Raw genomic sequence first — 22,885 nt, forward strand, 5'->3', positions numbered from 1 at the left:
CAGGGGGTATGGTGAAGAGCAGGACAGGCAGCCGAAGCCCTGATAATCACAACAGGGACTGACCAGCAGGCCGCCGTGGGCAGCTGTGCGGACTCGGCCCCAGCCTCCCTCTGAGTCTTCCTGAGATCCCCGAGTTCGAGGGCCCGCTCCGCACAGCAGATACCTCTGATTCGCAAATCCGTTATGACAGCTTCCTCCTAGAAGCAGTCCCCTCCTGCCCGGCAAAGCCAGCATATCGGAAATGTTTCCAGCAGACAGAAAGAACATGATGTGGGGGGCGCCTTTCTCCATCTTGCCTGGCGATGTCCTGCAGGCTTAGGGGGTCCTTCCCTGGAGGGCAGTTGTGCTCAAGCATGTAAAGTCCTGGGCCCCATGCCAGGCCCACCATGAGCACTTGGGAATGGGCTTCTCACATTCCCAGAGCTCCGAGAGGGCCCTTGGGGAGAGGGGCATTCTTGCTCTCATTTCTCTTTACCCTGGGGAGACTGAGACAAGGGGAGAAGAAAGGGGGGACACACCTGTCCCCAACACGCCACGAGCTGGGCCCTCCCTGCCTTTGGTCCCTAGGTGGACACAGCCATTGCTCAGGAGACTCGGAATTCGGTGCAAGCAGAGGAGATCAAGGCCAATGAGAAGGCCAGGAAGGCACAAGCTATTGCTGACGATGCCCAGAAGGATCTGGATGAGGCACTGCCCGCCCTGGACGCGGCCCTGGCCAGCCTGCGCAACCTCAACAAGAATGACGTGACCGAGGTGGGTGGCCAGCCAGCCCCTGAAACTCCCCCTGGGCATCTGTCCTGTTGCCTCTGGTCCCCACCCTCTGTCTCCACATCCACTGGGGTCATGTGCTGAGAGGTGGGGGTAGAGCTAAGCCTCAAACCTAGCTGCCTGCCCCTACCTCCTTGCACCAGACAGGCACATGGGGAGGGCTTTGGGTCCTGGGCAATGAGCATCTAGGACCGCAAGGTCAGGCCTTGGTGTATGGGGGAACAGAAGGAACCACAAGTCAAGACGGACCTTGGGGGACAGCTAGGCATGCCCTTTGTCTGTGGCAGTAGGAGCTGGCTTGGTGAGGTCTACCCTGTCTGACAGCTGCCCCTGCCCAGGGGTACCCAGGCCATAATGGCTCTCCCCTTCCCCACTCTCGGCCTGACCTGCAGGTCCGGGCCATGCAGCGGCCACCCCCAGGTGTGAAGCTGGTCATAGAGGCTATGTGCATCATGAAGGGCATCAAGCCCAAGAAAGTGCCTGGAGAGAGGCCCGGCTCCAAGGTGGATGACTACTGGGAACCCGGAAAGGGGCTGCTGCAGGACCCTGGCCGCTTTCTTGACAGCCTCTTCAAGTTTGACAAGGTGGGTATGCCGAGCACAAAGTGAGCGACCTGTGAGTGAGGTGGAAGCAGAGTCTCCTCCCACCACCAGCGTAGGGCTCTCTGTCCTGTCTCCCTTTGTCCGAACATATGCAGCCCGATTGCCACAGAGCTGACTGGGACCACATCCTGGCCCCAGAGGAGCACTCTGGCTGGTGGGAGTGACAGTCACCTCAGAGCTCTACAGCCTAGAGATCCCCTCTCATGCCCTTTCCTCCCTGAGACCCCCATGGCCTTGGCCTAGGCTTGCATTGTCTGTGCAACCATGGCCTTTCCCTTGGTCTCAGCTGAGCTTCAGCTGCTTCTGTCTGTCCCTGGGTTTCTCCATCTGCTGTCTGGCTGGGGCTCTTGGTACCCACGGCCATGTTCTCTCTCGGGCTGCTTCATGGTTAGGTCAGCCTGGTGCCCACCACCCTCTTAAGGGACCTCCTTCAGCCCAGAAGTTGGGTAGGGGACAACTGCCTGTGCATGCGCCCCACCCCACCCCCACCACTGCCAGGACTCAATATGGGGCTGTAGACACCCCAGGCTGCACTGGGAGGGTGGATATAATGGCCCATATGCAGCTGGGCCCCCGTAGACTACCCCGTTCTTCCTCCTCCATGTCCATCAGTCTAGAAACTAGAGGCCCCACATGCCTAATTCAGCCCAGATCAGCAGTGCTCACGACCAGTACTCAGGATCCCTGGTCCCAGGCTCTGAGCTCCGGGAGTTTCTGAACAATGCAGACTCCTGGGCTCATCCTGAACTACAGGGCTGGACTCTCACAGGATGGGATGGGAACTCTGGGGGTGTGATGAGCTCTCAGGGTGAGGGTTAATACCCTTGAACATGAGCCTGGTTGGGCATCAGAATCACTCACTGGTCTCCCCGCCTGTTAGGAAGCAGCCCTTGTCACTAACTAAGTTCTTAATGGAGCCTGCCTATTACCAGACCTTGAGACTGCGTGGTTTCTTGTGGAGGAAGACTCTGGTCATTCTCTGAAATCCTGGTTGCTTTATGGGCTGTGTTCACCCAGGAAGACAACTGTGCTGAAGCCTACATGGGGCATGGGGCTCTGAGAGCGAGCTTGGTGTTCCTTAGCAGGGCCTCACGGCCCCTTGCTCCCTGGAAAGCATCCCCCTGATGCCCCCAGTCCTCCTCCCCAGGACAACATCGGGGAGGCGGTGATCAAAGCCATCCAGCCGTACATTGACAACGAGGAGTTCCAGCCGGCCGCGATTGCCAAGGTGTCCAAGGCCTGCACCTCCATCTGCCAGTGGGTGCGCGCCATGCACAAGTACCACTTCGTGGCCAAGGCAGTGGAGCCCAAGCGGGTGAGGCCTGGGCACGGCCAGGGGGAGGTGGCAGGAGGTGGGGGCTCCGCCGGGGCCCCTCCGCAAGCTGGCCCGGGCCCTCTGGCTGCAGCAAGCCCTGCGGGAGGCCCAGGATGACCTGGAGGTGACGCAGAGGGTCCTGGAGGAGGCCAAGCAGCGCCTGCACGAGGTGGAGGACGGCATCGCCACGATGCAGACCAAGTACCGGGAGTGCATCGCCAAGAAGGAGGAGCTGGAGCTGAAGTGCGAGCAGTGCGAGCAGCGGCTGGGCCGCGCCGACAAGGTGGGCCTCACAGCAGGGACAGGAAGGGCCTGCGGGCTACGAGGGTCTGGGGGAGCGTGGGGGGGCCTGCACCCCTTCCCCAGCCCCTGGCCCGGCCACCCTCAGCCCACCCCCCGGGTCTGCCTCTGCAGCTCATCAACGGGCTGTCGGATGAGAAGGTGCGCTGGCAGGAGACCGTGGAGGACCTGGAGCATATGCTTGGCAACATCCCCGGGGACGTGCTGGTGGCTGCTGGCTTTGTGGCCTACCTGGGCCCCTTCACGGTGAGGAGCCTTCCAGCCCTCCCTGCGACAGCCTCACCTCTGCACGGGGCAGCCTGCTGGGCAGCTCTTCCCTCAAGCGCTCCCTCCGCAATGCGCGTGTCTCGGGTGCCCCATCTGGACCAGGCGCTGTTCCGGGCCTGGTGGGCGAGGCGGTGCAGAAAACAGCCAGAAAACCCACCTGGCAAGGCTGGGCTTCTAGGGGAAGCCTGAGCCCGCACTTGCACGCTTGCTGGGGGCATCTCACTCGGTCCTCACAGCCTCCTGGACAGGCAGGCCCATTGTCACTGCACCTATTTCACGGAGGAGGGGCTGAGGTTTATGGAGGCCAAGAAAGTCACCCAAAGTGGGACCTGAGTGCACATGTCTGACTCCACATCTGGGCTCTACTCCTGATTACAACTACTGAGCGCTGGGGGATGGCGGCAGCAGTGGGGAGGGAGAAGGGCGTCCTGGATGTCGTGGTGGGGTGGCCTGAGTCTGGCATCTCCCCAGGGCCAGTACCGCACAGTGCTCTATGACCACTGGGTCAAGCAGCTCACGAGACACAAGGTCCCACACACGTCTGAGACCACCCTCATCGGGACGCTGGGAAACCCTGTGAAGATCCGCTCGTGGCAGGTGTCCACCCGGGGTGTGGGGTGGGGGGAGCTGGAGGGACTGGGCTGAGCCAGGAGCCTCCTGCTTCCCTCCCACTCTCTTTCCTCGGCCTGCTCAGAGGTGCCTCCCTTGAACCCACCCAGGCCCAGCAAGAGGGTGTGGGTTGGAGAGGAGAAAGCTGAACACGGCGTGGCACAGATCTAGCTAACCGGGGGCAGAGAATTCAAGGGGTACTTGCCAGAGTGGACTGAGGAAGGAGAGCAGCATCCAGGGGAAGTTAAGATTCTTAAGTTTTCCCCCCAAAAGTCAGATTTGAGCTAAACCCTAAAGGACAGGTAAAGTTGGCCCAGGGAGAAAACCAAGAGGCTATTGGCAGAGGCCAGGGGAGAGTGAAGACCAGGATACCAATGGCCTGTGGGCTCTAGAGAGGTGGTCTGAGGGAAAACTCAGTAGGCAAGAGGGCAGAGAGGCCCAGGGAAGGAGGGTGTCGGGATCCAGACGAGGAGCAGGAGAGAGTAGGAGGTCCTGTGGGGTGACACCTGTGCCCACTGTCGCCTGCCCCTTCCTCTAAGGGGGCGCCCTAAGGAGAGGGAGGAGATAGCCAAGCATGAAGCTGGGAGTAGCGGTGGGACAGCCCTGACCCAGTCTGATGTCACACAGATTGCTGGCCTCCCCAACGACACACTGTCAGTGGAGAATGGGGTCATCACCCAGTTCTCCCAACGCTGGACTCACTTCATCGACCCTCAGGGCCAGGCTAACAAATGGATCAAGAACATGGTGAGCCCACCTGCCTCGTGCCCCATCCCACACAGACGGGCTTAGCCTCGGGCGGGCTGGCAGCTCCCACAGCCCCCACTTGCCCTCCCTGCCCACAGGAGAAGGAGAATGGGCTGGATGTGTTCAAGCTGAGCGACCGAGACTTCCTGCGTAGCATGGAAAATGCCATCCGCTTTGGCAAGCCCTGCCTTCTGGAGAATGTAGGCGAGGAGCTGGACCCGGCCCTGGAGCCAGTGCTGCTCAAGCAGGTGGGCCTGTATTGGCAGGGGGGTGGGCGCAGCCTGCCCATCTGGACCGGGGGTGGGGTGGGGGTGGGGGCAGGGCAGCCCCACTTGCTGCCTCTCTGGCGAAGCCTGGGCTGCAGCGCTTGCCCCTCCCACCCACCACAGACATACAAGCAGCAGGGGAACACAGTGCTGAAGCTGGGGGACACGGTGATCCCCTACCATGAGGACTTCCGGATGTATATCACCACCAAGCTGCCCAACCCGCACTACACACCAGAGATCTCCACCAAAGTCACCCTCATCAACTTCACCCTGTCGCCCAGGTAAGTCCCCAGGCCCCAGACCCAGGGCGTCAGCTCAGCCTGGCTGCCTGCCTCCCACTCCCAGGCCAAGACTCTGTGGGTCTTTCCCAGAGGCTCTAGCAGCTTCTTCCCAGGTGCTCTGGCACCTCCACCAGCTCCCCATACTTGCCGCCATTTCCAGCTAAGAACCCCCGCCCCCAAGACCAGGAGCCCTTGATCTCTGGTCAGGACCCCTCCGCCTCCCCAGCGCTAGCCTGTCTTGTCTGGGTACCCTCCCCCCACAGCTCAGCGCTTGCCAGCACCTTGTGCACTCACCTCCAGAGCGGCCCTGGAGCCCTGAGTCAGGCCCAACCAAGCCCTGTTTCCTGCCTTGCTGCTGTGAGCGAGGGCCGGGCTAATGGGTGCACCGTGCTGGCCGCCTGCCCAGAGCCCACAGGCCCACTCCATGCTCAGGCCTCCATGTCAGTGGCCACCGTGAACGTCCCCACAGACGAGGTGGTGAAAGGCCTATCCCCTACTGGTCACCCAGCCCCCTCCTGCTGAGAGGAAGTTTTTCAACCACCCCAACAGTTCACATATCTCACCACTGGCCCCCTCCTGGGATTCCGGATTCCATCGGGGCTCTGTCTCACTGAGAACTGGTTATCCTGTGGGCAGGCTCTGCATTAGCCCTGCAGCCCAAGACAGAGGGGAGGCCCCCCAGGCCACCTCAGGCAGGGCTGCTGGGCTCTCGGAGCCCCGGGGTCACAGGTCGTAGGTGAACAGGCTCAAGGCTGGCCCTCTGGAGCCTACCAGGGGTTACAGACACCGTGTCCCCTCCCTGGCAGTGGCCTGGAAGACCAGCTGCTGGGCCAGGTGGTGGCCGAGGAGCGGCCAGACCTGGAGGAAGCTAAGAACCAGCTTATTGTCAGTAATGCCAAGATGCACCAGGAGCTGAAAGACATCGAAGACCAGATCCTGTACAGGCTCAGCTCCTCCGAGGGCAACCCCGTAGACGACATGGAGCTCATCAAGGTGCTGGAAGCTTCCAAGATGAAAGCTGCTGAGATCCAGGTCAGCTACGGCCTCTTCCCGCTGCGACTCCAGCCTCACCTGCCCAGACCCCACCGCCTCAGGCCTGCCCCTGCCCCTGCCCACATCTGCCTGTCGCCCTCCCTCCGCCGACCCGGGCCTGACCACCACTCACCTGTGGTGCCTCCAGGCCAAAGTCAGGATTGCGGAGCAGACGGAGAAGGACATTGACCTCACACGCATGGAGTACATCCCCGTGGCTGTCCGCACCCAGATCCTTTTCTTTTGTGTATCTGACCTGGCCAACGTGGACCCCATGTACCAGTACTCCCTGGAGTGGTTTCTCAACATCTTCCTCTCTGGCATCGCCAACTCGGAGAGGGCAGGTAGTCCCAGGTGCTGGGCTCCCACCCCGGCACAGACGTGACACGGGGACACGTCTCCACGGGGCACACGTAAATTCCTACCCATGGTCACTTGCACATTCTCTCATATCAGCCATAACAACACACCCCTACCCCCACCCTCCTCAGGGTCCCTTTACTGACAACTCCATAGACCTCAAGGGGAGGCCCAGATGGGCCACATGGCTGCGGGGCAGACTGGCTGGGCTGGGCCCAAGCCCAGGGATCTCGCACCCCTCACCCCTCCCCACGCACTGCCGTCCCCTCCCTGCCCTGCAGACAACCTGAAAAAACGTATTGCCAACATCAACCGCCACCTGACCTACAACCTGTACAGCAACGTCTGCCGCAGCCTCTTTGAGAAGCACAAGCTGATGTTTGCCTTCTTGCTGTGTGTCCGCATCATGATGAATGAGGGCAAGATCGACCAGGTACGTGAGCATCTGGCTGGGCCGCTGACCCAGGACAGATGGCCCAAGGAGGCGCTTTGTGGCCGGGCTGGGAGAACACGGTGAAAGGAAAGAGAGGGCCAGGCATGAGGGCCCAGAGAGAGCAAAGGGCTCAGGAAACAGTTCCTTGCTTACGACAGCCGGAGACCCTGGGTTCCTTGTGGCCCGTGCTGTGCTGTGAGCACAGCCTTCTCAGAGCCGAGTGTGGTGGGAAGCCGGGACTGTCCCGAGCCTCCCAGCGCATGCTCTCCGGAGCCCCAGGTATTTGCCGTGTGTTGGGAGTCCCTGCCGAGGGAGTGCGTGTCACAGTGCCACAGCTGCTGCGGCTCAAGCCTCGATGTGAGCAGAACCCTTGGGAAGCAGCTGAAATTCTCATTCTTCCTACTTTCCCAACTGAGGAGGCTGAGGCTCAGAGAGGTCACATCCTTTGTCTGAGGACACACAGCCAGGAAAACATGGAGCGGGGACCCTGACCTGACCTGACTGCCAGCCGCAGGGAAGACTCCATTTCTCTGGCTGAGAGGGCTAGGGGAGGCACTGCTGGGTGGGGTCCCAGAGGCAGGTTACAGGGCCTGTGCACTAGCCTCCCTCTGTCCCCTGCCAGGCTGAGTGGCGCTACCTCCTGTCTGGAGGCTCCATCCAGGTCATGACTGAGAACCCGGCACCTGACTGGCTGTCAGACCGGGCCTGGCGAGATATCCTGGCACTCTCTAATCTGCCAGCCTTCTCCTCTTTTGCTGATGACTTCCCAAAGCACCTCTCAGAATTCCAATCCATCTTTGACAGCCTTGAGCCCCACAGGTGAGCTGCACCCCAGGGCCAAGCAGGGTTGGCACATGGAGGGGAGAGACCCCAGGGACAGGCCTGCCCTGGAGGTTTCTCTGAGAAGCCACCTGGGGGTGCCCTGCAGCTGTGGCTACATCCCATCCATGCCCCCGGCCATGCACCCTCCAGGGACCGCACTCTCCCCGGCCACCTAGCCGGCAGAGTCCCTGGGGCCAGTGCCCTCCCACAGGTCAGCTCTTAGGGGGACATGGACACTGTCACAGGGAACCCTTGCCTGGCATCTGGAATGAGTACCTGGACCAGTTCCAGAAGCTGCTGGTTCTCCGCTGCTTGCGTGGGGACAAGGTCACCAACGCCATGCAAGATTTCGTGGCTACCAACCTGGAGCCACGCTTCATTGAGCCCCAGGCAAGTGCCACCAGCCAGTGCCCTAGATGAGTCCCCACCTCTGGGTCCCGGGGGCCTGGCTGCACCTGGATAGACCATTTTGCAGCGTTGGTTGGGCTGGGACTTCTAGCCACACCTTCCGAAAGCTCAGGGAGATTCCATTCCAGCTCCCCACCCCCACCACTGGAAGCCTCTCTGAGAGCTCTCTGGAAGCCCCAGGACCCCCTGCCTTGCCCTGGTCCCTGCTCAGCCCCAGGCGACCCAGCATCTCTCCCTGACCTGCAGACAGCCAACCTGTCAGTGGTGTTCAAAGACTCCAGCTCCACCACGCCCCTCATCTTCGTGCTGTCGCCTGGCACCGATCCCGCTGCTGACCTCTACAAGTTTGCCGAAGAGATGAAGTTCTCCAAGAAGCTCTCTGCCATCTCCCTGGGCCAGGGCCAGGTAAGGACCAGGGGGGCAGTGGTGGAAGTCTGGAGGCTGGGCAGGTTGGCCCCTCACTGCTCGGCCTTTCCGCCCCTTCCCCCTGCCTCCAGGGCCCTCGGGCAGAAGCCATGATGCGCAGTTCCATAGAGAGGGGCAAGTGGGTCTTCTTCCAGAACTGCCACCTGGCACCGAGCTGGATGCCGGCCCTGGAGCGCCTCATCGAGCACATCAACCCCGATAAGGTGCGCTGCCCTGGCTGCCACAGACCTGATGGCCTCCCTCACTGAGGGAGGGGACTGCCAACAGTCCCTCAGTCCCTCGACAGGGCTGATGAGGCTGAATGAGATTGTTCCCCAGAGCGCTCAGCCCAGCCTGGGTATACCGCACTCAGGAAGGGATATATGAAACACGCCTTCTCAGTGCATTCTCCCCTTGCATTACTGTTACCAGTGGTGACGTGACTTGCCCACATCCACCCAGCACAGACTGGTGATGCTGGGACCTGCCAAAGCCCATATTCTTCTCTCTTTCCCCTTGGGTGGGGAGGCAGGGTGCAGAGGAAGAGAGAATCCCAAGCAGGCTCCAGGCCCAGCACAGAGCCAATGCAGGGCTCGGTCTCACCACCCTGAGATCACGACCTGATAAAACTGATATTCTCAATCAGTGGTCTGCTGGCCTGGCCTGGCCCAGCCCACCCAGGGGAGGGTCTGGCTGCAGGTGGCCCAGGGCTCCTGGTGGGAGGGAACCTGGTGTGGGGCCGCCACTGGGCGCGGGTCCCCATGCTCACAGGTTGCGTGGCCGCCAGGTGCACCGGGACTTCCGCCTGTGGCTCACCAGCTTGCCCAGCAACAAGTTTCCAGTGTCCATCCTGCAGAATGGCTCCAAGATGACCATTGAGCCGCCCCGAGGCGTCAAGGCCAACCTGCTCAAGTCTTACAGCAGCCTGAGCGACGACCTCCTCAACTCCTGCCACAAGGTGAGGCGCAGGGGTGCACGCTCGTCCCCCACCACTGCCTGGGCCCTGGCCCCACCCCTCACTCCCCTGCCATCCTGCCTCTCACAGGTGATGGAGTTCAAGTCCCTGCTGCTGTCTCTGTGCATGTTTCACGGGAACGCGCTAGAGCGCCGCAAGTTTGGGCCCCTGGGCTTCAACATCCCCTACGAGTTCACGGATGGGGACCTGCGCATCTGTATCAGCCAGCTCAAGATGTTCCTGGACGAGTACGACGACATCCCCTACAAGGTGGGCTGGGGACAGGCTGGGGCGGGCCGGTGGGCGTGTGCGGGGGGCCCTCACCCACCCACCCCGTAGGTCCTGAAGTACACGGCTGGGGAGATCAACTACGGGGGCCGCGTCACCGATGACTGGGACCGTCGCTGCATCATGAACATCCTGGAAGACTATTACAGCCCCTCCGTGCTCTTCCACGACCACAGCTACAGCGCCTCGGGCATCTACCACCAGATCCAGCCCACCTACGACCTCAATGTGAGCACATCCCCCATGGCCCAGGCAGCCTGCCAGGCTGGGCTGCCGGGGTGCTGCGAGCATCCGGGAGCTGGGTGAGGGGAAGCATGGTCCTGGCCTCTCAGTGGCTCTTTTTCATGGATTACTCCATCCCACAAACATAGCCACAGTGAGGGAGGCGGACCCAGGCCCTGCCTCCAGGAGCTGGGGCTCTGTGGGGAGAGGCCAGAGGGAGCTGAGTGTAATTATCCAGTTGAGGCAGAGCAGCCCCTCCAAGGGTCCCAGAGGACATGGTGCTTCAGCTAAGATGTTTGTGGGGCCTGCAGAGCTGGGGTGGGTGTCGGAGTGTGGGTCCTCACTGGAAGGAGAGAAGCCCCCATGACTGGAACAGTTGAATGAGGGAGCAGGATGACAGCAGGAAGAGGGCTGGGAGGGAGGCGACATCTACCCACACAGCCCCTCAGAAGCCATGTAGCCCTAAGAAGAGGGGGATGCACGAGGTTGTCCAGAGTTGGAGGCAAGCGGGAGTTGTGCCCTGTTGGAGGGACCCCCCCACCGACCACAGGCTGGGGGTAGAGCAAGGTTTCAGTTGTGGCCCTCCTACCCTCCAGGGCTACCTCTCCTACATCAAAGGCCTCCCTCTCAATGACATGCCTGAGATCTTTGGCCTGCACGACAATGCCAACATCACCTTCGCCCAGAATGAGACTTACGCCCTGCTCAGTGCCATCATCCAGCTGCAACCCAGATCATCCTCCATAGGAGGCCAGGGCCGGGAGGAGGTAGGTGGCAGCAGGGGACAGAGGGCCATGGGTTGGGCAGGGTCGGTCTCCCACCCACTATCCTGCCTGCTCCCCTGTGGGAAGGAACCCAGTGCCTGTGGAATCCAGCAAAAATTAAGTAAGGGGTGCTGGCCCTGACCCCCTGTGTGTGTCCCTTTGCTCCCACAGATAGTGGAGGATATGGCCCACAGTATTCTGCTCCAGACTCCTGAGCCCATCAACTTGCAGCTGGTAATGGCCAAGTACCCCGTGCTGTATGAGGAGTCGATGAACACGGTGCTAGTCCAGGAGGTCATTCGGTAATCCCCCTGCCATCCACCCCCAGCCCTGAGTTAGTGCGGAGAGTCATTATCATAGAGAAATGGCAGCAGTGGCTCCTCCAGACCAGGTGCAACATCAAGTCTGTGCTCGGGCGCAGCCACATTTATTGTCCCACTCCCATCAGACAAGGAAGCCAAGGCCCAAATGGTCAAGTGACCTAAGGTTACACGTGTGCTAAGGAGCAGAGCTGAGATCAGTACTCAGGCTGCCTGACTCAGCTCTGTGCTCTTAGCCCCATGTCGTGCCGTTGTTTTTCTGTCTGTGGTCTACAACTGGGGAGTACGGGTACTACTCCCCTCACCCCCAGACTGCTGCCTTCTTCCTTGCCGCTGGCCCCACAGGTACAACCGGCTGCTGCAGGTGATCACAGAGACACTTCGAGACCTGCTCAAGGCTCTCAAGGGGCTGGTGGTGATGTCCTCACAGCTGGAGTTGATGGCTACCAGCCTGTACAACAACGCTGTGCCCGAGCTCTGGAATGCTAAGGCCTACCCATCGCTCAAGCCGCTGTCCTCCTGGGTCATGGACCTGATGCAGCGCCTGGACTTCCTGCAGTCCTGGATCCAAGGCGGCATCCCAGCTGTCTTCTGGATCAGTGGCTTCTTCTTCCCCCAGGCCTTCCTGACGGGCACGCTGCAGAACTTTGCTCGCAAGTCTGTCATCTCCATTGACACCATCTCGTTTGATTTCCAGGTTTGCACACAGCCAAGGTCAGGCTAGGGTCAGGCTGGGGTATGGCCTGGGTCAGGCCCCCAGTATTTACAGGTCCAGATAGGAGGGGTGCTGAGGCCACAGCTGGGTGCCAGATGGGGGTCCTGAATGGGGTTCAGGGGGCAGGGAGAGCCAAACCAGAGTAGGCTATGAGCCCCCAGGAAATCCCTAGGGGCAGGACACAGACTGCAGGCGGCCAGCTAAAATGGTGGGTGAGTGGGGCATCTGGGTGGCTCAGTCAGTGAAGCGTCTGCCTTTGGCTCAGGTCATGGTCCCAAGATCCTGGGATCAAGCCCTGTGTTGGACTCCCTGCTTAGTAGTCTGCTTCTCCTCTCCCTCTGCCCCTCACCCTGTTTGTGCTCTCTCTATTGCTCTTTCTCAAATAAATAAATAAAAATCTTAAAAAGAAACAAAACAAAACAAAATAAAATAAAATGGTGGGTAAGTAATGGGCAAGTGGGCAGAATTCAGGAGGGAGTTTGTGCCTCCTGACCCAAATCCTAACCCAGATCCCAGGTGTTTACATGTGCAGGGGCATATCTGTGTGCCCACCACAGGTACTGCAGCAGTCTGTGTCGGAGCTCAAGAAAAGACCCAGTGAGGGGTGCTACATCCATGGACTGTTCCTGGAAGGTGCCCGCTGGGACCCTGTGGCCTTCCAGCTGGCTGAGTCTCGGCCCAAGGAGCTATATACAGAGATGGCTGTTATCTGGCTTCTGCCAACACACAACCGTAAGATCCAGAACCAGGACTTCTACCTGTGTCCCATCTACAAGACACTGACCCGAGCAGGTATGGGCCCAGGGTGGGGAACCTGCACCACAGGTGGGGGCCCAGGTTAGCTGAATAGGATGGCTGACAGGCCAGTCAGCCCTCCTGAGAGTGACCGGGCCAGGACAGAGCTAGATCACCAGCAGGCACAGAGGGCAATGCCCAGAGCTTGGGCTCAGTCTGTGCGAAGTGGCCTGTGAGCTCCCCATCCTCTTGCCTCCCTCAGCAGACCCACCTGGGTCTTGGGAGCCCCCGTCTGCTAATGAAGTTTCCTGGGGGTAACAGACTTGGATGGGAGGTGGGCCTGGGCTGGGTCCAACAGGGAGTGAGCAGTGGCCCCCAACTCTCCCATTCCTGTCCTCAGTCGTCAGTGTAATAACCCTGGGCAGGCCTGAGCCTTGGCAAGACCCATTCACCAGGCAGGTTTCCTCTCGGCTCAGGGCCCCTGCTTGCTCCCAGCTCAGGGCCCCTGCTTGCTCCCAGCTCAGTCTGCTGAGTCCATTGCCTTTATCCTGTCCCTACCCTGTCCCTGCTCTTGTGAAGACAACTTAACCCTCCCTTCTTGCCTGCTCCAGGAACACTATCGACCACAGGCCACTCAACCAACTACATCATTGCTGTGGAGCTCCCCTCCCATCAGCCCCAGCGACACTGGATAAAGCGTGGTGTGGCGCTCATCTGTGCCCTGGACTACTAGACTCAGGAAGAAGAGTTGGGGCCATTAAATACGTTTTCTAAGTAGTCCAGCGGGGCTTCTGCTGCTTGTGTCAGTGCCTGTCCACAGGGTTCACTGCCGGGGCAGTGGTGCGGCAGCCTCAGGAGTGAATGTGCTTAGCAGCGGGGACGGGGCAGAGGGACAGCTTTGGCCTGCTGGACCTGTCCAAATGGAACAAGGGTAGAGCTGTGCCCTCCAAGGGGGCCCCTCCAGGGACAGCGTGCTGGTTGAGACCAGAGGCCACCTTGCCTCCTCAGCCCAGAGCCCCCACCTCTGCTCAGGTGGCATGGCCATCAGAACTGGATGAAAGCCATGGCTCTGTCCTCCCAAAGTGTCCTCTTCAGATTCTACAGCCCACCCAAAGCCCCGTCTCGGCTCAGGTTCTAAATCCTGGGTCTACGGTCCTAAGAATATCTGCCCCAGAAGGACGGACACCTGAGAATATATACCTCTCACCCCTCTGGTCACAGGCCCTTCGGCCCAGGTTTGGTTAGGTCCTCCCTGTCACCACAACCTAACCTATAAATCTTAGGCCAGCAACCACAGGAGAGTTCATTTCTTAGGAGAGTTTTATTCATTCATTGATCCAATATTTACAGGGACCGGAGAAGTCAGGCTGTGCTCAGCACAGAGAGGTGGCTGCGACACTGGCCAGCCATCCCCTGCCCCAGTCACTATGTACAGATAAGGGGCCTGCTTTGATCACCTTCCAAGCCATCTGGCAGCGGCCATGGGGCTCTCTTTGGAGCCTGAGCTCCAGAGACAGTGCTGGGCCCATTGCCCCTTGGCATTAGGCCCTCTGGGAACACCGGGGCTCCAACTGGGTGCCTTAGTCCTGCTGTCCCCCACTGAATGTCTCGCAGAGGCTGAAGAAGCTGGCATGGCACGGAGAGCCGAGGGCGTCCGCTTCCTGCGAGCAGCCCTGTCTCTGCTATCCCTAAGAGGAGGGAGACGTGGTAATACTGAGGGGCTGGGCAGGGGCTCCTCTGAATCCCAGGCTCCAGGGACAGAGCCCAGGAGCCCAAGGCCGGCCCATTGCCAGGGCTACAACACTGAAGGCAAAGAGCCCCAGAGCCTTGCTGCAGAGACCAGTCTTGACAAGCAAAGCCAGGAAGGGAGTTTACAGGCCAGTAAACAGCTTGAACACTTCTCTCTACTCAGGCCACGGGACCCCAGCGGGCTGCTCATTCCCCCCCTACGAGGACACCCCACTCCCAAACCAGCCCAGAAGCCGGGTCCCTGAGTTTGGAGCTCTCCCGGGAGGAAGAACAGACCTGGCTTCCTCACGACAGGGACGGCTGGTGGCTGGGGCTAGAGCCGCAGGGCCCAATGCCCACCCATGCCCCCAGCTGGGACCCTGCAGTCAGGACTCCAGCATGATGCGGGGACCTGGGTCCACCAGGATGACAACTGCTGGCTATGTCAACACAGTGGTGGCAAGATGGGTTAGAGCCCAGAAAAATAGACGTCTCTGTAGGTAAAATATATACTCTGCTGCTGAGGCAGGAAGGCCAGGTCCTGCCACTCCACAGCCGGCTGTGGAGGAAGCTGCAGCACCTCCCTGTGCCCCAGCTCCAGCTCCAGCTGCTGTTTCCAGAGCACCACGGGGAGGCCCTGCCCCGCCAGGCCCGGGGGTGTAACGCAGGAAGTCCGGCCTGGCACTCATGCCCAGGGGCCAGGCTCTCCGGCTGGAACTATTCAGTAATACTGGGAAGACGGGGAGTGGGGCAGGGAAGGGGCCCCTGGGAGGGCCACGCGGCAATAGCGGCTGCAAGGTGCGGGCCAGCAGTCCTCACTGGCGCTTGGCCTTGTAAGGGCGTGAGCGTTTCCGCCGGTCGGGCTTCCGCTGCTTGTGGAGCCGGCCGATGCTGACCCCTTGGCGCCGCCGCACCGAGATGTTCTGCTCCACCAGGTTGGCCAGCATGCCTACAAAGGGCCAAGGTGCTTGAACAGGTGGCCGGATGCACGGCAGCCACCCACTCCATGCACCTCAGGCTAGGAGCTGAGGCTTTCCCAGCCCTCCCTGCACCCCTGCCACCCTGCCGTAGGTCTGCTCAAGACCCAAAAGAGGCCTGAGGGACATGGCCCCAAGCAGGGCATGCCAGGTCAGCTGCGGCAGTAAGTCCCCTCACCTTCCTGGGCTAGCATGGAGATGAAGGTACAGATGAACTCGTCATAGTTGTGGGTCCTTCTCTGGTCGTCAATCTGTGGGAGAGAAGGATGAGAGCACTGCAGCCCATCTCCCAGGAGCAGCCACCAGCTGACCTCGGGAGATCGCACGTCTGGGAAGATGGGCAGAGGACCAGCTGCTGGAGATGACCCACCTTGAACTTCTTCCTCTTCTCCACCTCTTCCTTGAGGCAGGCTTCATAGTTTGCAATCTCTGCCTCCACACACTTCAGCAGTGCCAGCAGCTCCTGCCAAAATCCCGCAACGTACCCCTGAGGGGGGCCGGCCAGCATCCAAGTATCCCCCCCCCACCCACCCACCAAGAGGCAGCTGGAGACAAGGAGGAGCAGCCAGAGTCCAAACCCCAGCAAGGCCCCGGCGGCTCCTCAACCCAAACAGGCTTCCTGGAGCCCGGCTTCCGCCACCAGCCTTTACACCAGCACTCCTGAGGCCCCAGCACTTGGGCAGCAGTGCCTCAAGACCTTCCCTCTGGCAAGATTAGAAGATAAAGCTGCAAAGGGACTCACCTTGGGTGAGTACTTCTCCCCACTCAAGGGCTCGCCAGACCTGGCCAACCCAGGCTTCTCTCTGCTGTCTGCAGGTTCTGCGACCTCCTTCTCTTCAGGGCTGCTGGAGCCCTGGCTGCCTGGGCTCGGCCTGCTGCCGGGCGAGGAACCCTTCCCACCCTCTGGGAAGAGAAGGCACAAGAGGACCCCTCAGAGAGCAGAACACCTGGTGGTTACTTGGCCACCCCCCTCCTCAGTACACCAAGAGGCTAGTGAGCCAGTCGCAGGCGCACCTGTCAGTGCCAGGGGACTCAGCACCCCGTCCTCAGCGAGGTGCAGCAGGCCCGTGCTGATGACGGGACCCAGGTCACGTACAGCGCGATTGTAGCGGATACAGTCAACACGCAGCAGACTGTCGTCCTCTCCGAAAAGCACCTTGGAGATGTGGGAGGTGACAGGGCTGGAGGGCCGCGTCGGGTTGGCTGAGCGAATGGGCGACCGCAGCGGCGAGTTGAAAGCACTGCCGATCTCAGAGGCTGTGTCCGTGCTCTCATTGCTGGGGGTGGGTGAGGGCTGCGAGTGCGTGGGGACCGCCACGGCCGGGCTGGCCGCCCCACTGTTTGTCTTGATGGACAGAGGAATCGAGAGGTCTTTCTGGGACTCTTTGAGCTTCTCGGCCAGGACATTGATGGTGTTGGGCTGCAGCACCGACAGCTGCCCGTCCCCAGAGCCACTCAGTGGCCCTGGCTTGCCTGGCCCCTTTCGCTTATACCTGGGGAGGCCCAAGGAAAGGTGAGCCACAGGAAGGGGCCAGGTGACCCTGCCCAGCACTGCCAGAATAGCCCTGGACACGTCCTGGCCTCCAGGGACGGACACTGCAACTCCTCACACTGGGTCCAGCAGCCTGACCTGGCCATGCTGAGCCTGGCACCCTAAGCCTCAAAAGCCACAGCCACGTGTTCTCAAAGGATACCTCTATTCCGGCTGCCTCACTCTGGCCTTCTGCCAATGCCAGGTCTTCTGACAGAGCCGCACCCCACCCCATCTCCTCCATCCCTGCTTCATCCAATCCTTCGAGGTCTAGCTGAAAGGCCTTCCAACAGGACAGGCCTTGTTATCTGGTTAAATGTTAACACTCCCTCAAGCCCTATGAAGCCTTGGGGACCCAGGACCTGGAGTCAGCCCTGCATGCCAGCCTCCCATGGACCCTGAGCTCGGCAGGCACTCCATAGTATATGCTAAAGGGCAACCTCAGACATGGACTGGAAGAGTCAAGGTAGGACCTGCAGCAACCAAGCCTCTAGCCTTCCAGAGCTGAGGCTGACCTGATGGCGGGGTTGGCATTCTGCACGTCGTCGTCCTCATCATCCTCATAGTCGTCCTCATCATCCGAGTACTGCTGCGGGGGGCGGACTGGAACTCGGCTGCGGCCCACGCCTGCTGCCAGGTCTTCCTCCTCCTGGGGCAGAGACCGAGGGCGGCCATAAGCAGCAACCAGTCAGCCCGGGCTGGACACAGCAGTCACAGCCGAAAGCCAACACGGTTCTCCAGGTCAGAGTCCACCGAGCCCCAGGTGTTCTGAGCCCACCCTTGATTCCCAGGGAGGCTGCTGCCCACCCACATGACCTGCCTATGCGAGACGTCTAAGACAAACAGAGCACCCTGAAACACGTGCCTTTCTTTTGCCAGCAAGACCAAACTCCTCAAGTGGTACCAGGCACATGCCCTAAACATCTTGCCCCACTGCTGTGTGAGTGGACTGAAAGTCAGAGTTGTCTCCCTCTCTAAGTCCCTGGCAGGGCGGGGGGGGCGGCTTCTGGGTAGCAGAGACTTGGCTATTGAGGCCTTGGTATGGGGTGAACACCAAGGAACCACCTAAGGAAACTGCTTGTTGCAGCCTCTCAAGAACATTGGAGGGGCTTGGCCAAGGGTGCTCCCAGCTCACCTGCATGGGGGACTTGGCATAGTTGTGATTGTCCAGAAAGGCTGGCAGCCGCTGAACAATGGGAGTGGGGTTGGGAGGAACCCCGTTGAGGCTGCTCCCGGGAGGCTTCACCACCAGCTTGGGTTTGCTGGGAGGGCTATGGGTTGGGGCTTGGGGGCACGAACCAGCCACCTCCTCCACAGCATCTGAGAGGACAAGGAGCAAAGGCAGGACCTTCAGGCAGATCCTCAAGAAAACAAGTCCCCCGCCCACCAACTCCCCAGATATAGCGCTGCTCCCTCCTCTCTTGCCAGAGAAGAACAGGTACGCTAGCTAACAGGATGAGAGTCTGCAAGCTCTAGGTCATGGGCCCACAGCAAGATGAAGGATGAGATGGAAAAAGGGAGGGAGAAAAAAAAAAAAAAAGGCCTCTTAAGAAAACCAGAAAGGGAATATTTATTATAAAGAAGGATCAGGAACTGTGGTAATGTCAGCCCTTCACAGGTACCTTTCTTTAGGTGATGACTGCTCTCCACATTCCAAGAATAAAGGGCTGCAGACACTCGGCCTTAGGCGTCCCATAGGAGCCTTTGAACCTCTGCCCAAGTGCATCCGACAAAAAGACTTGCTCTGGGCCTCTCAGCTCAAGCTATGATGGGGTGGCTCTGAGGCCAAGGGTACCTGTGTGAGTGCCCTCGGAGGCTGCTGCGGCCCTGCCTGCCTCCAGCGCCAGGGGGGACTTGCTGCTGGCTGGTTTGGACTCCTCAGGCAGTTGTGGCTCTTGAGACTTGTGGGTCTGAATCAGCTCGGGCTGTGTTACCCTAATCAGCTAAAAAGAGAATCCAAGGCTCAGAGGAGTGAAAGCAGACCCCAGCCACTCGCCTGGACAGCAAAGGTCCTTGGTTCTACCCACTCGCTCACAAGGAAATACAACAGCTGAACCCAAACCTCTTTCTAGAAGCTATTCCCCCTCCCCATCCCAGGTCCCAGCTTTCCCACAAGGAAAGCAAAGGAAAGGAATGGTCAGGTGAAGCTCAACAGATCCGTAATAAAGAGTGATCTGGGAATCAGACACCACACCCCAGTGAGAGGAAGAGGGATGGCAGGAGGGGTCCCCACCTGCTGCAGGGCCTCCAGTACTGTCTGACGGTTCACCTTCAGCACATGCAGCCTGGCCTCATACTTGATCCTGCGGTCGGGCACCACCGCCATCAGGTTGAAGCGGATGTCATGGTAGGGTTCCCTGCAGTCACAGCCACAACCATGAGAACAGCTCTCGCCCCAGCACCACCACTGGGTTGAGATAAACAATGTGGCAGGGCTCCGAGTCACAGCTATAGCCATAGGTGCAGGCCCCACCCCAGCAGGCGGGCAGCAGCTAGCTAGGAGCTCGCTGGTCAGGAGCTAAGCTGGGGACTGCCCACGACCTGCACAGGGCCTATCAGGAAGTGAGCCAGCATGTCTGGGCCACCTAGGGCTCCACCAAGGCGTGCCCCTGCCCAGTCTGTCCCAAAGCAGGCCATAAGCAGCCTGGGTGAGAAACATGGCAAGGAGTTAGAAGCCCAAGATCTAAACTGGACCTGGCCAGATTCCTCATGTGGCCTTGCATGAGTCATCTGACCTCACTGCTTTCCCTTTTCTGTGTCTCTCCCAATGGAGGCAGAGCTCCAAAGGGAAGGACAAGCACAGAGCCCTTACCCTGCAGTGGCGAGGCCGATTCGCTCCATGATGACCCGTCGGGCCTTGTCGGTCCACTCCTCATCCTCTCCCCAGGGCCCTAAGGAAGACCAACATGAGGAGTCAGCAGGGGGGAAGCCCTGAGTTTGGACAGGCCAGGAATGGAAAGGAAGATGGACAGCAGTTGAGTCAGGGAGTCTGGGGTGGTCAGGTAGTGCAGTGCAGGGTGCCATCCAGCCAGAGACGGATGCCCTCAACACCATCCCCCTGCCAGTGGGTCCCAAGCACCTGGGGACCCTGAACCCCAGCTCCCTAGAAGGTAAGCAGAAAAACCCAGTGGGTCCCTACCATGATCAATGGGGTAGACCTTCAGCCCATCCAGCTCGAAAAGCCGGCCTGTGATAGGCACATAGCTGACAAAGTGGAACGCCTCCATCGTCCGCACAGCACTAAGGCCATTCTGCTTCTCAGGGAGGTGGCGTGGCTCAGGCCTAGGGAAGGACATGCTCAGGGCCCAGAATGGGACAACCCTTCCTCCCCCTGCCACTCCCACCAGCTCCCATAGCTCCCACACACCTGGCATGGCTATTATGTGCCTTGGCCAACTCTGGGGCATTGCCAATTGCATATCCTTTGCTCTAGAGAGAAGGAAATAACACATTAAAACAACTTCTCAGGTGGGCCTCTGGGTGGGAAGCAAAGCTCTGGACAACAGGCCTGGAGGCATTCCAGAAACCTGTAGCAGCATAGATCGATTTTGCTGAAAGGTTAGTGGGGACAGAAAAGAACTCCAGAGCCCCAGAAGGATGGGGTTCATCTTGCACGGTAATGAGTGGACACTGGAAAACAATGTGGCCTGATACAGACTGACAAAGAAATTTGTAACATAGTGTCACTTAAGGAATGTTCATTTCCTCCTTAGGTCTTTCCTGACAATTGAACCTAAAATCTGAGGGTCAAACATAAGGTAAATCATTTGAAAGAAAATGGCCTCACAGTATCAAATGGCATATGGTATGTGGGCCTGGGAGTCAAATCTTAGCAGCAAGCTGTGAGCCAGGATTGAGGTGCTGCTGCGGCCTACCTCAGGGCTGAAGCCTTTGGTGAAGTCCTTCATGCGACTCAGGGTGGGCCCCAGGTCCACGTTGCTGCAGTTCAGGAGCACGCTCAGCAGGGCATGAGTGGCACAAGAGTTGGGGATCAACTGTAAAACCCAAGAACAGTCACTCATACACAGCATGCCTCACCTAAGCCAAACTCCTATAGAATGAGGACCCAGAAAGGGACAGTCCTATCTGGACAAGAAAACTCATCAGCTTCCCTCCTCTCCACCCATTATTTGTTCATTCAACTAAATGCCCCCCAAAATGTCTGGGGACATGCAGAGTGGACTCAGCACCAGCCTGCTCTAAAGATACTCCCTTTTGTAATGAACTCAGAGCTCAGTTCCTTCTGCCAGGGGACTTCTCTAACCGCTACTCATGGTATCTGCCTATCTCTTCCTCCTGCCTTCCCCCACTTCCACTTCCCAACAAAGACAGTGGCAGCATCCCACCCTCCAGATGGAACACAGAGCCCAGCAGACCTGATGGGCAAAGAACATGTTGTTCACAATATCATCATCAATCACAGACGTATCATCCACCAAGGTAGACACCTTGCGACGGGATCGGCGTTCTTCGATCCATTTGAACAGGAAGATGAATCCATACACTGGGCTGGGGAAAGTTAAGGGGCAAAGCTAGACCAGCCAAGTGGGGAAAGGCAATCAGCATCCCTTTTCTTTTCCTGCCTATTCCCACGCACTGTGTTATCACTCAGGTGCCCTCCCCGTGATCCCACCTCTACCCTGGCTTCTTTCCAACAATGCCTAAACTGGCTCTGAGCCTTCACATCCAGAAGCCTGCTGCAGGTACAGTCAAGCATCAGCTTCTGGGATAAGAAATGAAAAGCTGGACCCATGGCCCAGAACAAGGTAGGAACAGAAGGTAAGGCAAGAAAAAAAAACTCTGATCGAGGAATTTAAACACTAATTCTCACTGTGAACACCAAGGCTTGGGCCCCAGTGCAGTGAAAAAAGCAAATGAACACCTTAACAGTCCATGCTTTCCTGAAATATAAAAACGGATCTCTCGGTTCATGCACTGTAGTCTCTATAGAGGGGCACTCCACACCTCTAGTCTGCAGGACAACCAAGACAAGGCTCTGAGGTTGGTCACCCTGGAGGGGCCTTGTCAGATGCCACATACCAACCAATCAATACAAGATCTTTGTGAAGGGATTAAAGCCACCGGCACACGGGTACATGAAAGCAGTAATTAATAAACTACAGCAGGCACTGTGTGACTTGGGTCAAGAGAAGGGGCTGCTTTTCTGCAACAAGACCAGAAAAAGCCGCTGAACTGTACTCCAAAGGATAGATCTGTAGAGGGGGAAGGGGACTGCTACATAAAGGGAAGTGTGAAGGAAGACTGGGAGAAAAAAATATCAGCTTGATCAGGAGGGCACCCAAAGATCAGGGGTGCTTCCATGTATGAGATTTTATAACTTGGGATTCTTACACTACCTCCCTTGAGGGGCACTCCTCCCCTGGCCCTTCTCTTGCCCTCGGGGTGTAAGGGAAGGCCCTGGCACCAAGCCACTCACCCCTGACATTTGCTCTGAAGGTCATAGATCTCCTCCACCTGCACCCCTTTGACACCTGCGATCAGGGAAAGAAAGAAGTCGGAAAGGGCAGCCCCAGGCTGTGCAGCGGGGGCACAGGAGTGGACCCCCACAGCCCGGGTCCAGTGGGTAGGAGAGGCTCTTACCGAAGTCTTCCACCAGGAGGGTGAAGAGGCCTGGGTCGGGCGACAAGAGGAGCAGGTAGTGGTCAGACAGACGCGTTTCGGGCCCAACCGGCCTCCCCAGCCCCCGGCCCGCCCAGCACCCTCCTCACCAGGGTCGCTCTCCAGCTCCAGCCAGCCCTTATTCATCTTCCCGCGGGGCGGCCCCTCAGCGCCATGTCCAGGCCCTCCCGACCCACCGCCGCCCGCGCCGGGAGCCCCCGCCGCCCCGGGGCCCCTAGCCCCACACACACACAACGGGCACAGTTGACGTCACCCCCCGCGCCCGCGACACTACGTCACCACACCGCGACGTTCTCCGCCCCGCCTCTGGGCTTGTCTTCCGCGGGATCGATTCTCGAGGTCCGGGCGCACGCGCGAGAGGGCGGGGCGAGGTGGGGGGGCGGGGCGAGGTG

General features: G+C 59.3%; 2 protein-coding genes across 3 annotated transcripts in view; one reads left to right on the forward strand and one right to left on the reverse strand.

The window, feature by feature from the left end:
- DNAH1 (dynein axonemal heavy chain 1) overlaps nucleotides 1-13,393 on the forward strand; it is a 75,354-nt gene extending 61,961 nt beyond the window's left edge. For both annotated transcript variants that reach the window (XM_032868239.1, XM_032868240.1), the window contains 24 exons: nucleotides 568-753; nucleotides 1,161-1,352; nucleotides 2,518-2,685; nucleotides 2,777-2,968; nucleotides 3,100-3,231; nucleotides 3,724-3,849; nucleotides 4,489-4,608; nucleotides 4,707-4,856; nucleotides 4,998-5,158; nucleotides 5,965-6,190; nucleotides 6,339-6,534; nucleotides 6,832-6,983; nucleotides 7,606-7,802; nucleotides 8,051-8,195; nucleotides 8,460-8,618; nucleotides 8,711-8,842; nucleotides 9,406-9,576; nucleotides 9,664-9,843; nucleotides 9,913-10,089; nucleotides 10,680-10,850; nucleotides 11,019-11,149; nucleotides 11,513-11,864; nucleotides 12,440-12,674; nucleotides 13,229-13,393. In XM_032868239.1, coding sequence (XP_032724130.1) covers nucleotides 568-753; nucleotides 1,161-1,352; nucleotides 2,518-2,685; nucleotides 2,777-2,968; nucleotides 3,100-3,231; nucleotides 3,724-3,849; nucleotides 4,489-4,608; nucleotides 4,707-4,856; nucleotides 4,998-5,158; nucleotides 5,965-6,190; nucleotides 6,339-6,534; nucleotides 6,832-6,983; nucleotides 7,606-7,802; nucleotides 8,051-8,195; nucleotides 8,460-8,618; nucleotides 8,711-8,842; nucleotides 9,406-9,576; nucleotides 9,664-9,843; nucleotides 9,913-10,089; nucleotides 10,680-10,850; nucleotides 11,019-11,149; nucleotides 11,513-11,864; nucleotides 12,440-12,674; nucleotides 13,229-13,350 — 4,173 coding nt within the window. In that variant the 3' untranslated portion in view covers nucleotides 13,351-13,393. The remainder of the gene's footprint in view (nucleotides 1-567; nucleotides 754-1,160; nucleotides 1,353-2,517; nucleotides 2,686-2,776; nucleotides 2,969-3,099; nucleotides 3,232-3,723; nucleotides 3,850-4,488; nucleotides 4,609-4,706; nucleotides 4,857-4,997; nucleotides 5,159-5,964; nucleotides 6,191-6,338; nucleotides 6,535-6,831; nucleotides 6,984-7,605; nucleotides 7,803-8,050; nucleotides 8,196-8,459; nucleotides 8,619-8,710; nucleotides 8,843-9,405; nucleotides 9,577-9,663; nucleotides 9,844-9,912; nucleotides 10,090-10,679; nucleotides 10,851-11,018; nucleotides 11,150-11,512; nucleotides 11,865-12,439; nucleotides 12,675-13,228) is intronic.
- A 1,391-nt stretch (nucleotides 13,394-14,784) lies between these two features.
- On the reverse strand, nucleotides 14,785-22,751 carry BAP1 (BRCA1 associated protein 1). The gene is made up of 17 exons (XM_032868241.1): nucleotides 22,583-22,751; nucleotides 22,455-22,484; nucleotides 22,291-22,345; nucleotides 21,230-21,362; nucleotides 20,729-20,848; nucleotides 20,221-20,282; nucleotides 19,993-20,135; nucleotides 19,666-19,744; nucleotides 19,087-19,210; nucleotides 18,649-18,796; nucleotides 17,989-18,173; nucleotides 17,369-17,502; nucleotides 16,337-16,815; nucleotides 16,065-16,225; nucleotides 15,693-15,785; nucleotides 15,501-15,573; nucleotides 14,785-15,294 (listed from the first exon to the last, which is right to left on the reverse strand). Exons 1-17 carry the CDS (start codon nucleotides 22,617-22,619, stop codon nucleotides 15,161-15,163), a joined length of 2,190 nt encoding a protein of 729 aa, XP_032724132.1. The 5' UTR covers nucleotides 22,620-22,751; the 3' UTR covers nucleotides 14,785-15,160.
- Between the last annotated feature and the right edge of the window lie 134 nt (nucleotides 22,752-22,885).

Source organism: Lontra canadensis, unplaced genomic scaffold, assembly GCF_010015895.1.
Source record: "Lontra canadensis isolate GAN:19392208 unplaced genomic scaffold, GSC_riverotter_1.0 scaffold35, whole genome shotgun sequence".
In the NCBI taxonomy this organism is placed as follows: Eukaryota; Metazoa; Chordata; class Mammalia; order Carnivora; family Mustelidae; genus Lontra; species Lontra canadensis.